Source organism: Sinohyriopsis cumingii, chromosome 15 (assembly GCF_028554795.1).
Source record: "Sinohyriopsis cumingii isolate HCF-2022 chromosome 15, ASM2855479v2, whole genome shotgun sequence".
Classification (NCBI taxonomy): Eukaryota; Metazoa; Mollusca; class Bivalvia; order Unionida; family Unionidae; genus Sinohyriopsis; species Sinohyriopsis cumingii.
This window is the reverse complement of record NC_142975.1, coordinates 21,966,489-21,980,454: the sequence shown is the minus strand read 5'-3', so window position 1 is coordinate 21,980,454 and position 13,966 is coordinate 21,966,489. Positions and strand designations below refer to the sequence as shown.

The 13,966-nt window shown below is 33.5% G+C and overlaps 1 protein-coding gene across 3 annotated transcripts in view; it reads right to left on the bottom strand.

Annotated features, from left to right (window-relative positions):
• The window catches only part of LOC149781395 (polyamine-transporting ATPase 13A3-like), a 110,338-nt gene that overhangs the window by 90,375 nt on the left and 5,997 nt on the right, over positions 1-13,966 (bottom strand). For all 3 annotated transcript variants that reach the window (XM_089935488.1, XM_089935489.1, XM_089935490.1), the window contains exon 3: positions 1,844-1,968. In XM_089935488.1, coding sequence (XP_089791614.1) covers positions 1,844-1,961 — 118 coding nt within the window. In that variant the 5' untranslated portion in view covers positions 1,962-1,968. The remainder of the gene's footprint in view (positions 1-1,843; positions 1,969-13,966) is intronic.

Below are 13,966 nucleotides of genomic sequence, written 5' to 3'. Positions count from 1 at the left end.
AGAAAAAATGTCCAAAGATGCTTGGGACTTGTAACTCACAATGTAGTCAACCCAAAATTCAATGGCTTTGTCAAATTGTGGAAGCAATTAAACATAGATTCTTCAATAGTCAATGATCAACTGATGTTGGAACTGTAGACCAGGCAGGTGATGTAGATGAATGAGGAGGACAGAAATGCGATGGGAGTGGGAGAAAAACTTCTTCATTGCAATGCCGATGATATTTTTGTCCCTCAGACTGTGCTTCTGCATTGTACCCAGAGAGTTTGCATCAATTGATTTGTTCATAATATACAAGCCTGACATGTATTCAAGGAATGAAAAACAGAGAAAACTACACATATAGAGTGGTCTTGCCCCTTGTTTAAATCTGGACGCTAAATAAGTAATTCTAGTAACACGTTACCTGTAGGATAGCCAATTTTGGACATCCGTACTGGTAGGATCACTGAAGCGTCACGTATAGTAACTACATGTATAAAGTAGACATTATGGGTAATCCATGTATAGAAAACTTACCTATAATTAGCTTACCATGGCAGAAGTTATACAGAAATATTAATGAGTTTTCTAAAGTACACACAAAACCTGCACATTAAAAGGTACTGAAGTGACATTATTGATACTTACAAAGTAGGCGCTGCAATGTTACTTGTAGGAAAGGCACAGTGACGCTATATACATGTAAAAATCAGGAATGAGTCATGTATATAACTTTGAAGTGGACGCTAAGGCATGTTAATACAGAAAACCTAACTGTATATATACAGAACCAGCAGAACATATTGAACAATATTAAACGACTTTTGTATATCACTCATCAGACCTGCACTTACTAATATGGTTATAGCAATGTGAGTAGATGCTTCTCAGTATGTAACAAAGGCATTTAGTTGTGTGAAGCCAGCATGAAACACGCTTAAACACCAAATAATAGCCAGCAATAATCTCTCAGTTCAAGTGACTTTAGCACTTTAGCATCTGTTTCTGCTGAAACAACTTTCAACTTCCAATGATTACATCAAAGAAGTATTCCAGTTCACCAAACCAAACCACAAGACTTGAAAATTATATCCAGTGATTCATCCAAATGTGCTGACCAGGTAGTTTTTATATGAGAATAATATCACTGAATTGACCCCTTAAAATAGAAATCTGTCATACATGACGTTTAAGTAATAAAGATAAAACTTACAGTTAGTTATCCTTATTTTTGCAAAGTGGCAGTAGTCATGTCTTATTAAAATGGCACGACATTAGATGCATTAAAGATCATGTAACAGCAATTACATTACTACAAAACACCATAAACTGCATGTAACAGCAGAGACCTTGCCACAAAATACCAAAAGCTGTATATAACAACATAGCCATTATGAAAGAATATTAAACACTGCATGTAATCCATTGTTTAACCTCACCAAATGCGTGTGGTAAAATGTTTTAGTAACCAAATAATCAATAAAAGCATCTCATTTCCTAATTGCATAAAGTAACTTACCCCATGGTATGGTGGTGGTTCTAGAAGTGTTTCCCTTACAGGGCAAATTGGATGTGCATGTTAAATTAAGGTAGATTTGCAGATCCAGAAAAAAGTACTGTATATGTTACAATGAACTTAAAGAAGCTTGAAACGGACCGATCAATTTCTCCTGCAATGAAAATTTAATGTTTGGTTTAAACCTTTATGGTGAACCCTGGCTAAAAATATCTTTAATATTGACCCTATGAAACAAGGCTTTAATAGTTTTTTAAATCTGATACTGACTTGTAAGTCCCTCACAATAGTTGGTTATAAATCAATTCAAAGATGGCATGCAAATTCCAATGCTGATAGCCTTACCTGTAACCATAATGGTACAGATTTTGGCATCTCTCAACTGCTTGATAACTGACCCGGTATTGAGTTTCAGTCTGTTTTCCATCACTAGAAGTCCCAGAAATTCCAGACCCTTCTCCATCTCCTCTCTGTATAATGTATATAACAACCATGTTATAAAAGGCAACCATGTCTAAAAAGGAAGTGGTAAGTGACATGTTGTTTAATATTATTGCAATTTTTATTAACTTCAGCTTGACTAGATGGCACATTGTCATCTTTGTGTGAATCTGAAATGTGGTCATGCAACAACTCAATGTCTTACACTTGGTCTGATTGACAAAGTCTGTCTTCACAAGAAAGTAGTAAGATATGAATTTTGAAAGAAGACATAACTGATGAAAGATGAATATTATTTGTAGGTTTTCCACCAGTTGCTATGGAATACACATTGTTTATAGGGATAAGTTTTATCAAAGTAGTCTTTCATTTCAGAAATAAAGAAGTCGCAATAGCTTTTCTCTTTGTTTATTATTGATACTATATCACTGCTAGGGTAGCCACGCTGAACACAATTATGATATGGCATGTTTTATTAAGTTTCATAAACACTGGTTGAGTCCCTCAAGGAAAGTTGAAAGACCATTGCAGATAGTTTCTATTGAAGCCACGCCAATACTAATTGTAACGGTAATTTTGATAATGCATGTACTAATAGACACTCTTATCAAAGCTTGATCTAAACAGACAGCCATTTTAGACAAGTAAAGTGTAATGTTTCCACCCAACTTCCCATGCAGCAACACAATTATTGGGAAAACTACACTGAGTAAAATTGTGACAGACCATGCCCTAACAAACATTATTTAACAAGTTTTGATCAAATATGATCGTGAATTTCTGGAGCATAATTTAAAAATAGGTTTTACAATTTGATTACTAAACTGCTTTTACAAGAGCCACTATTGATAACAATCTGAAACGGTATGTCCTGGTAAGCATTCCTACCAAGTCTGATTGAACTGGCTGTTCTAAACAATCTTAATCTGAAAATAGGTTTTTGACTGATTGCTAAGGAAGCCACATCATTAAAGGGGAGACACCCTAACATAATTCTGACATCATATATCTAATGAAACATTCCAACCCAGTTTTATCAATATTGGCTCTGGGCAAGAAGCTGAAATCTAAATTTGACTGATACGGAGGTTACAGTACTGGTAGGAGAATCACTATATGCTTTAATTTTGGTATAGCAGTATTCGTACTAAGCTAAGCTTGACTGAAAAATGCTCAGTGGTGTTTAAGATTAAGTTGAAAATAACACTTTATAAGATATAAACCAATTTTCTAAATGGAGGAATGTTTTGCATTTAGAGCAGATCTGCATTTGATTTAACGTGCCTCCATTATTTATTTTTAAATGTTTCAGGCTATTTTATTTTTTAAATATTATAGGAAAAGGAGAAAATAACAAATTTATTTTGTTAGGACTCTTTAATCATTTTGCCAGCCAGAAATATACTTCCTTATCATAATATGGGTAAGTCAAGACCTTTAACCTTTAAATCAATTACTGTGTGATGTCAATCAGCTTGTTTACAGAATGCATTAAAATATGAAGTCTGGCCAAAATTCATTTCCACTCATGCAAGTCACTGTTCATAGGCTAAATGAAGTACAAAAATGAAAGATGACCTGCTTTCATAATCTTACAACAACACAATGGATGATAAGATGATACATGACAACTATATCTAGCTAAGAAGGGAATTACATAAATCTTCTTACAAATAATGTTTTTTGGCAAATCCAGGGAAACTGCTGAACAAAAGGCTCTGAGAAGGTTGCAGATGGCAGCTTGGTCAGACAGGGAAAGATGTCAGCCAGCTGTGGGACTGAAGCAGTCCTTGAACACGTGGCAATTTCCTTCATATTCCTTTAACGTGGAGGGCCATTTATCTCATGAGATCCTCTCTACAATCAAAAGAGAACTCTCTCAACAAGAGCCAGATTTGGAGGAGTTAGTACAGACATTTTTTGACTTAAGATCTAATACTTGTGATTGCAGCTGTTTGAATAGATTTGGAGGGATTTGTCTAGGTATGTATATTACTAGTAGATTTGGAGGGATTTGTCTAGGTATGTATATTACTAGTAGATTTGGAGGGATTTGTCTAGGTATGTATATTACTAGTGGATTTGGAGGGATTTGTCTAGGTATGTGTATTACTAGTAGATTTGGAGGGATTTGTCTAGGTATGTATATTACTAGTAGATTTGGAGGGATTTGTCTAGGTATGTATATTACTAGTAGATTTGGAAGGATTTGTCTAGGTATGTGTATTACTAGTAGATTTGGAGGGATTTGTCTAGGTATGTATATTACTAGTAGATTTGGAGGGATTTGTCTAGGTATGTATATTACTAGTAGATTTGGAGGGATTTGTCTAGGTATGTGTATTACTAGTAGATTTGGAGGGATTTGTCTAGGTATGTGTATTACTAGTAGATTTGGAGGGATTTGTCTAGGTATGTATATTACTAGTAGATTTGGAGGGATTTGTCTAGGTATGTATATTACTAGTAGATTTGGAGGGATTTGTCTAGGTATGTATATTACTAGTAGATTATTGACCCAGGACTGATCCCAGGCTGTCAGAATTAGCTTGCAGGTAAATTCACCTCTCAATTTCTGTATTATATTTAGTACCATGGTGGTCTATGAAGGCTCAAACATCCTTTCAATTGATTAATAGTGTGTTTAAGGTCAAGGATTATGGGTCTGGATCCAGACAAAGTTTGGTATTTTGCAATTGCACATTGTCTCAAAAATGTCTATCATCAGGCACCTCAAAAGCTCACAAATCCAGTGGAAGATCTAGGAATGAATGGATCTATCAGTCTGAAGGATCTGACCCTTTGTTGTCATAGAGTTGGTCAGGACATTGAGCTTTCCAGGAATATGTGTGGTTATGTTTAGCTGGGAGCACCAACACAGAACCTTACAATCAAGAATGCATAGGATGGTTGTTTGTTGTTTTTTTTTCATTCTAAACAACCCCTTCCAGACACAAGAAACCTTCCAGGAAGTTGATATAAACAAGTAATTCCTCTGAATCCCACTTTCTACTGACCGTGTCAACACACAGCAATCATTCAGCTCCTCAACTGTGCATGAGGGAAAAATACATAACAAGACTGGTGATAAGTTCCAACTTACATAAATAAAACACTGGGAGATGTCAAGATCAGATGCTTCCAAGTTGAGTAAAAAACATATGTAACCAAAAAAGGGACTGGAGATCATTCCTGCCCTTTATCATTGTATTTTAAGGAGGTTGTCCAAATACACTGCAGCTTCTGCATATAAATGTCAACAGGTACAGGTTAATGATGTAGTTGAAACTTTCTGTGAGCAGGAAACCCTTAAATGTTTTCTTAATATGCATGCTGAATCAATCTGATTGCAGCTGATTGAAAGGAACTTGAAAGTATATACTGTCAAGTCTTCACTGATTGTACAATTCTTCTCATTTGATAGATAGCCTTATTGATCAAAGTGTTTTAATCTGGAACTTCAACACTGCTTTGTATTAGTAAGTTGGCAAAGGTCAATGATCAACTGGAGTTTACCATTAGCAGCTTACACAAGAATACTCTTGGAATAAAAAGCTCGCTTTCTGAGCCATCTCCAAGGATGAATTATTGAGTAATGAAATGATCTCCTGCAAAGTTTCTCCAAATCCTACTGAACATGCATAATGAGAGGAAATGAAAGAGGAGGGGGGCTGGATAAATCAAATTGAAACCCCAAGTAACCTGGATCACCCATTTATTTTGCAAAAATAGACTGATCTATTGTTGATGGATGTGAATGAATCTGGTACCATCTGGTAGATTGATTGTTGGGTAGAGTCTGTCAGTGGTTGCTGTTGGAAAACTTGGGGAATCAGAAACCTTAATTCTGTCCCCATTATTTAACTGCCTTTTTATTTCACTGCCAAATAATGTTGGAAACTCAAATGGTATCACAGAGAATGGTAACGAATGGTGTAAACTGAATGACAATGAGCAGATCTAAACTAGAAGCTAAGTGTATGAGTCATGGAATGATGTGCAACCCTGTTAATGACTGTGGCAAACCTAGCCTAAGATTCTCAGGCATGACTGAACTCTAGTTGTTTTACAAGCCAAACAATGGCTAGTGATTGCAGGTACAACAATAAAGATAATGCATGAGCTTCAAGGTTACAAGAAAGGCGATCTTGTTCACCTTCTAGGTAAGAGGCATGGTGTTTTTATTTAGTATCAGAAGCCTTTGAAATGTGTTCTATACTTGTATCCTGAAAACATTGCTGGTAGTTGACTTTCCCATACAATGGTTTAGAATTTGCTGGGTCAAATATTTTATGAAAGATGGTCTGAAATTTCTATCATGTTTGCCAAGTGTAGCAATACCAGTGATGTTCCTTCTTACCTTCCAGGTCTTTTGGCACTCTGACCTTAGATGGCTGACTTGCAGTTAGCGGAAACACCCAGTACATATAGCTTGCAATTTTTTTAAATTTCATGCTGAATAAACATTATGTTATGTTGTGCTCTGTATTTTTGTTTCACAATGGTGCCATAAATACCTAAAATTCAACATCATGCATCGCAGACACGTCAAATGTAACTCCACTTGAGAGCAATTTACAATCAGACACCACTTCAAGAATCAGTGATCTGTATTTCTATCATATATATGAACAATAAAAAATAATTTCAAAAGTCTTGTATATTCTATTCATCTAGAAACAGTTCATCAAGGTCTTTTGCAATAAGGTTGCCTTTTTACTATATTTGAAGATATTTGAAGGAACTTACATACTGACTTAACAAGAGGCATACCTTACTGAGCTTCCTTTGAAAAGTGTATATTTATTCTACTGTTAAAGCATAAACATCTATCCTTTGTGGATAATTTAATTCCAGATGACAACTGATTCTGCTTCAAGAAACCAAGCAAAAATGAAAACATTGTATTTACACTTAAATGCAAAGGTGTTTAATCCATAAGAAGTAATGGACCTGTCAGGAGACTGAATATACATGTACACAGCTATGAATTAGTTTGATTCTGACTGCATGTGCACTGTAAGGGATTGGCCATTTAATTGTGTAGCTAAATTGTCATTGTTATTTCCAACCATGATATATTTTATTTCATTGTCTTATAAGATAAACTTGTTTCAAATAAAAATTGACGTAGCACAGTGTCCTTAGTATACTACAAATCAGAGAAAGATAATTATTTTCATGCATTCCCCTCATTTGCAATATTAAATAATCTCTCCCTAAGAAAGTTTTTACTTCAGCGGATCTTACACAGAATTTAGAGCAGTGAACAATCTCAATACTGACATAAAAAATTAGCAGAAAAAGGTGGTGTCAATTTCGGCTTGCGAATGGTGTATTTCTGTCAAATAAAGCCAAATGACTTTGTGTACTGTAGTTAACAGCTACAATTATAGTCCTGCCATGAGCAATGTTAGTTTTATAACTGTTCCTTATTAACCTGACCTCATCCTATTGTTGAAATGAATATAAATGTATAAAATTGTCAAATCATAGATGTTCAGAGATTTTAATTGCAAATGAATTTGGGTCACACTGCGTGCATGTCTCCACATGTGTCCTCTTATTTACTCATTTCTGTGAGGAGAAAATATATAAACCATAATTTGTATTATCTCAGACAAAAATAACCAATCAAATGAAAATGATTTGTTAGTAATCTAACTGCAATATAGATCTAATTCATATAATTATTTTGATGCAGATATGAAAGTATACCATTTTAATGAAGATAAATGTATTAAAGTCTGTATTTCTTGTTTGTGAATGTTGGAAAGTTTGACAATTGAGACCGAAAAAAGATGTACAAACTAAGTTCTTTGAATAGTTTTTGTTGTGCTTCTTCATGTGGTGTATTCAGCTTTACAGTCAGTTACTGTGGCTGAGTGGGTAAAGTGTGGGACACACATATGCAGTCATGTGATTGCCAGTTTGCGCCTACCTGCAGGAACATTAATTTATCTTTTCCTGCCATGATGCTGTAATGTCTATTATGGTATTAATTTTCTTACCACTTTATGAACAATTCCAGATTACCATTTCTTTGTATATGTAGATTTATAACTGGTCAAATTTTATATTTTCATTCTGATGATCACCTAAAAATGTAAACATCTTATGCAAGGAAAAGTAAAATTTGATGTGCATTAGTAAGCATTTTATCATTATTTTGAAAACTTAATTGGTGCACATTCCTTCAATATAAAACAAGAATCAGAAAACAGATTCATTGCCAGAACAGTTTTTGTCTTAGTGCAAATGATGAGGCTATTAACTACATAAAGTTAGGCTTTAGTGAAATACTTAAACTTTTACCGAAACATGTACAAAGCAAAATGTTTCTGATGTTACTTGCAACTGATTATGATAACTTGCACAGTAGTGATTTTGATTATCTTTTATGAATGAGAGAGACAAAGTAGATAGATCATAATTAAATATTAATATATACAGTACATGATTAATTTGGGCATGTGTAATTATTGAAGATATCATACAAAAGAGAATACAGACTGAATATATATTCCTGATTCTGATCAGTGTATTAATTTGGAAAAATGTTTTTATGATTATGGATGGTTTGCACTGCCATTAATATATACCTAATAAAGCATTCCATCCGAGTACATCAAATTGCAGACAAGAATGTATTAACTGTATCTTAACACAGTGAAGTAAAAAACTGATGTCAAAGCTTTATACTGAGTGTCTTGTAATTTCTGTTAGTAATGTGTTCTACTGTTGAATTGTATAGACATGTATACATTTTAATCTAAGATAATTATACAGCAAGGGTAGTGTGTTCAAATGCTGAATTGTAAAGGCAGGAATACATTTTGATATGTTATTATACAGCAAAGGTAATGTGTTCTACTTGTTGAATTGTATAGACAGAAATACATGTTGGTATAAGATAATTAAACAGCAAAGTTAATGTGTTTCACTGTTGAATTGTAAAGGCATAGATTACATTTGAAATAAGATAATTATATAGATAGGAATGGAATACATTTTGATATAAGATAATTTTACAGCAAGGGCAATGTGCTATACTGTTGAATTGTATAGACAGAAATACATCTTGGTATAAGATAATTAAACAGCAAAGTTAATGTGTTTCACTGTTGAAATGTAAAGGCAGGATTACATTTTGAAACAAGATAATTGTATAGATAGGAATGGAATACATTTTGATATCAGATAATTTTACAGCAAGGGCAATGTGTTCTACTTGTTGAATTGTATAGACAGAAATACATGTTGGTATAAGATAATTAAACAGCAAAGTTAATGTGTTTCACTGTTGAAATGTAAAGGCAGGATTACATTTTTAAGTAAGATAATTGTAAAGCACGAGTAATAAGTTCCACTGTTGAATTGTAAAGCAGGAATACATTTTGGTATAAGAGAATTATACAAGGTTAATGTTTCCAATGTGGACTTTTAAGGGCAGGTATACAAATTGATATAAGATAATTACATGTATTCAGCATTTGTATGTGTGTTCCACTCTTGAATTTTAAAGGCAGGAATACATTTGATGCACGACATTATACAGCAAGCATATTCCACTACTGAATTATAATGGCAGGAATATGTTTTTATATAAGATATTTAACAGCAATTGCAATGTATTCCACTGTAAAGGCAGGAATACATTTTGTTACAAGATAATGTGTTCCATTATTTAGTGCAAAGTCAGCAATACATTTTGGTATAAGACAATTAAATGACAAGGATAAAATGATCAGCTGATGAATTGTAAACACAGGAATATGTATTTATATGAAATAGGTATTTACCAAGGTTAATGTGTTCCACTTTTGAATTATAAAGGCAGGAATATGTTTTGGTAAAAGGTAAATCATACAAGATGGTTAATGTGTTAGACAGTTGAATTTCAATGGCAGGAACATGCTTTGGTATAAGGTAATTAAATAGCAAAGGTAATGTGTTCTACTGTTGAACTGTAAAGGCAGGTATACATTTTGATATCAGATAATAATACTGTAAGGGTAATGTGTTCCATTATTCAACTGTATAAGCAGGAACACATTTTGATACGAAATAACTGTATAGAAATTGTGTTTTACTGTTGAATTTTAAAGGCAGGAATATGATTTGATATGGGATACTTATACAGCAAGGGTGATTGTGTTCCATTATTTAAGTGCTGACAGGAATACATTTTGATATGAGATCAAAAATTATACAGCAGGGTTAATATTTTCTACTTTTGAATTGTAAAGGCAGCAATACTTTTTTATATAAGATAATTATATAGCAACAATAACATGTTCCACTACATGTATTGAATTGTGAAGTGAGCAATACTTATAGGTTACTGCATTTGTATGGGAAAATACGAATGAGTTTTTTGGATGGAATACTGCACAACCTTGGGAGTGCAGTATATCCATCTGACAAAACGAGTTCATATTTTCCCATACCAATGTAGTAACCTTTTTATTTTATGCTCATTTTTTTATTCTACCTAAGGCATAATTATATAAACAAAATACACTATAAGAAACAATGTAAAAGAATGTATTCCATATTCCAAACTAAATACACAAGCGCATATTCATCATTACACAACACCAACATCATTACTGTGCACATAACTCCACCCAGATAAATCTGAACTTAGTCGCGCGCTCAACATAACTTTCAAAAGAAAATGGCATGTCTAGTTAAAATTGAAATTTGGAGTCATATTGTGAATGAATGTGCATTGCAACAACTTTTCCATTTGATCTGGAATGAATAGATTTTGGTACTTGTTTCAATTCTATGAAATTTTATGGACTGGATTTGTATGTGATAATTCCACATGAAATATATGGGATTGAATAAGCAAGGGAGAAGCATGTTGACATCTGCAAATGTGTTTCTGTTTCTGTCATTGAATGTTTGAAATCATAATGTGGGAAAAATACGAAGTCTTTCAATTGCAATTATCAAAAAGATGCTATGGAATGTAATGTAATGCTTATTTAATTGAGTGCAGTAAGGAGGATGTAATTGCACTTGTCATCGAAATTACAGTACAATTTCAAAATGAGTCATCAAGATTGAGAACCTATGACACGGCTCATGTAATTCAGATTTGCAGAACTAAGAAAGTACATTTTGAGGAAATTCAGGATGTAAAACTGTAAGTATATTTTTTTTGCCATTCATATCTCCATCTAAAGCAGACAGTATATGACTTGTCACTTGTATGTTATTTGTAAGGACATTTTCTTGTGTCTGTTGTATACTGTAGCTAGCCTAAATCTAAAACATTGTATCAATGTGGAATGTGCCAAAGCAGCTGGTATGTGGCAGTCCATGAAACATCTGTTTTAGTTCATTCAGAAGCAAATTTAAACAACCACAATGTAAAGCACCTCTTACGTGAGTGTACATGATTTGTTTACAAATCAAAAGTGCTGGCGTTTGTGTCCAGTGTTTGTTTACAATAGAAAGTAGTTCCTTTATGCACATATGAATGCTATATGTGTATTAGCGTGTGGGTTCAGTATTGGGTAATACTGCATGATTCTGACAATGTAAAGTTAACGGGGAAAAATTGAGCATATGATAAATTTTGATATAAGATTATTATACAGGAGGAGCATAGTGTTCCAGTGTTGAATTATAAAGGCAGGATACATTTTGATACAAGATTATTATTCAACATGATTATGTGTGCCCCGCTGTTGAACTGTATCAATAGGAATAAGTTTTCATACAAGATAATTATACAACAAGGGCAATATGATCCTGTGTTGAATTGTAAACACAGGAATATGTATTCATATGAGATAGGTATACAGCAAGGTTAATGTGTTCCAATTTTGAATTGTAAAGGCAGGAACACTTTTTGATAAAAGGGAATCAGAACACATGGTTAATGTGTTAGACTCTTGAATTGCTATGGCAGGAACTCATTTTCATATTAGATAAGTACACAGGAATGTTCATTTATACTGGCAGGAAACCATTTTAGTATAATATAATATTGGTATACAACATCATTATGTGTATTCCATGATACAGGTACTGGTATATAACATCATAATGTGTATTCCATGATATAGGTACTGGAATACGTTTTGTTGTAAGATAACTATACAGCAAGTGTAATGTGTTCCACAGTTGACTTTTGTGTACATGTATGTGTGTGTCTGATTTTGGATTTTTAACATAACTTAATATTTTTCAGTTATATCTGCAGTGTGGCCATTTATAGTGCTGTCTAGCACTGGGGTATCATGCTGCAGACATGTAGGATCATGTCCTACCCAGCCATATTTTCCTGACACCAGGCCAACCAGTCCTAACATTAACCACTTAATGCTGAACGCCAAGCAAGGCAGCAGCTAGTACCATTTTTATAAGTCTTTGGTATCACTTGGTCGGGGTTTGAAACCTGCAACCTCCCACACCTGAGGTTGACGCTCTAAACACTTAGGCCACCAGAGCAGTCTGTTGACTTTTAAAAGTAGGACTACATTTTGATTTGAGATAATTATACAGCAAGGATATTGTTTTTTCACTGTTTATTTATAAAGGATGCAGTACATTTTGGTATAAGATAATTATACTGCACGACATTATACAGCAAGCATATTCCACTAATGAATTAATGTAAAGGCAGGAACATGATTTAATATAAGCTAATTGTACAGCAATGGTAATGTGTTCAACTGCTGAACTGTAAAAGCAGGAATTCATTCTGATATAAGATAATCAGGAAGATCAAATGCTGTAAACCCCATTAATATAAATAAATGATCAAAAAATTAAATCTGTTTAAGTTCAGTGAAAGACCATCACCCCATTTAAACAACTAATCTTATTTTGAGGTTTGTGTCACACTTCATTAAGAAATAATCTTTACTTAGGTGATATGACTGATGGAATTAGATTATAATGAACAGATTAAGGCAAACATTTGATACTAGCTGTTTTCATTAGTTTACTAGTTTGTCTCTCTAAAACTAATTTTTCTTGTACAACAATCAAAGAAAAGAATATATTATGGTTATACAGTATGATTCAATAATGTGCTCATTCAATAGAAAAAACATTGTTCACCAAATCCAGAGTATTGTTAATTGTCAACATAATAACAAAGAAAACAAACTTGTGGAAGAGCAGATGTTGTGCTTTTAAGTTATCAGTTGGCACAGGAAACTGAAATGTCAGTTGCAAAGAAAACAAACTATGTTGATGGTTACATATCTGTTGTCCTAGGTTATTAATTTGCACATGAGCAACTATCATTTAAAGATCGTGAGAAAGCATAGTATCTAGGATGACGTTTTGTGAAAATCTTGAAAGAAAACAGTTGTTTAATATAAAATTTTACATTTTAAATTTAAGACATTTAGTATGGGAATGGACTAAACTTTTTGTCATCTGTATATTTCTGGAACAGTAAATGGTCAATTAGCTTTCAGGCATCAGTTACTACCAGAATAATGCTCTGTCAAGTTTTAATTACCCCTCTGTGAACCGGTGATTGGATGTTTGAAGAAATTGTTTTGTATGTTAACGAGAACTCATGCATGGGGTAACTACTGTATCATATATTAATGAGAACTCATGCATGGGGTAACTACTGTATCGTATGTTAATGAGAACTCATGCATGGGGTAACTATTGTATCGTATGTTAATGAGAACTCATGCATGGGGTAACTACTGTATCATATGTTAATGATAACTCATGCATGGGGTAACTCTATCATATGTTAATGAGAACTCATGCATAGGGTAACTATTGCAGTCAGATATTAATGCAATTATAAAATTTGAATATATCTTTCTTTGTCTTTCTGTTCACTGCAGGGATTGTTCTATCACTGATTGTCAGATGATACATAACAAAGTGTGAACTGCAACAGAAATAAGGAAATGAATGTATTGTACATTCAAAAAAGGTATGAAAATTGTAGTGTTAATATGTATATTGTCTATCTGAATTATCATATTTGTTGCTCTGAAACGGACAACTATATACATAAATTGGTACCTC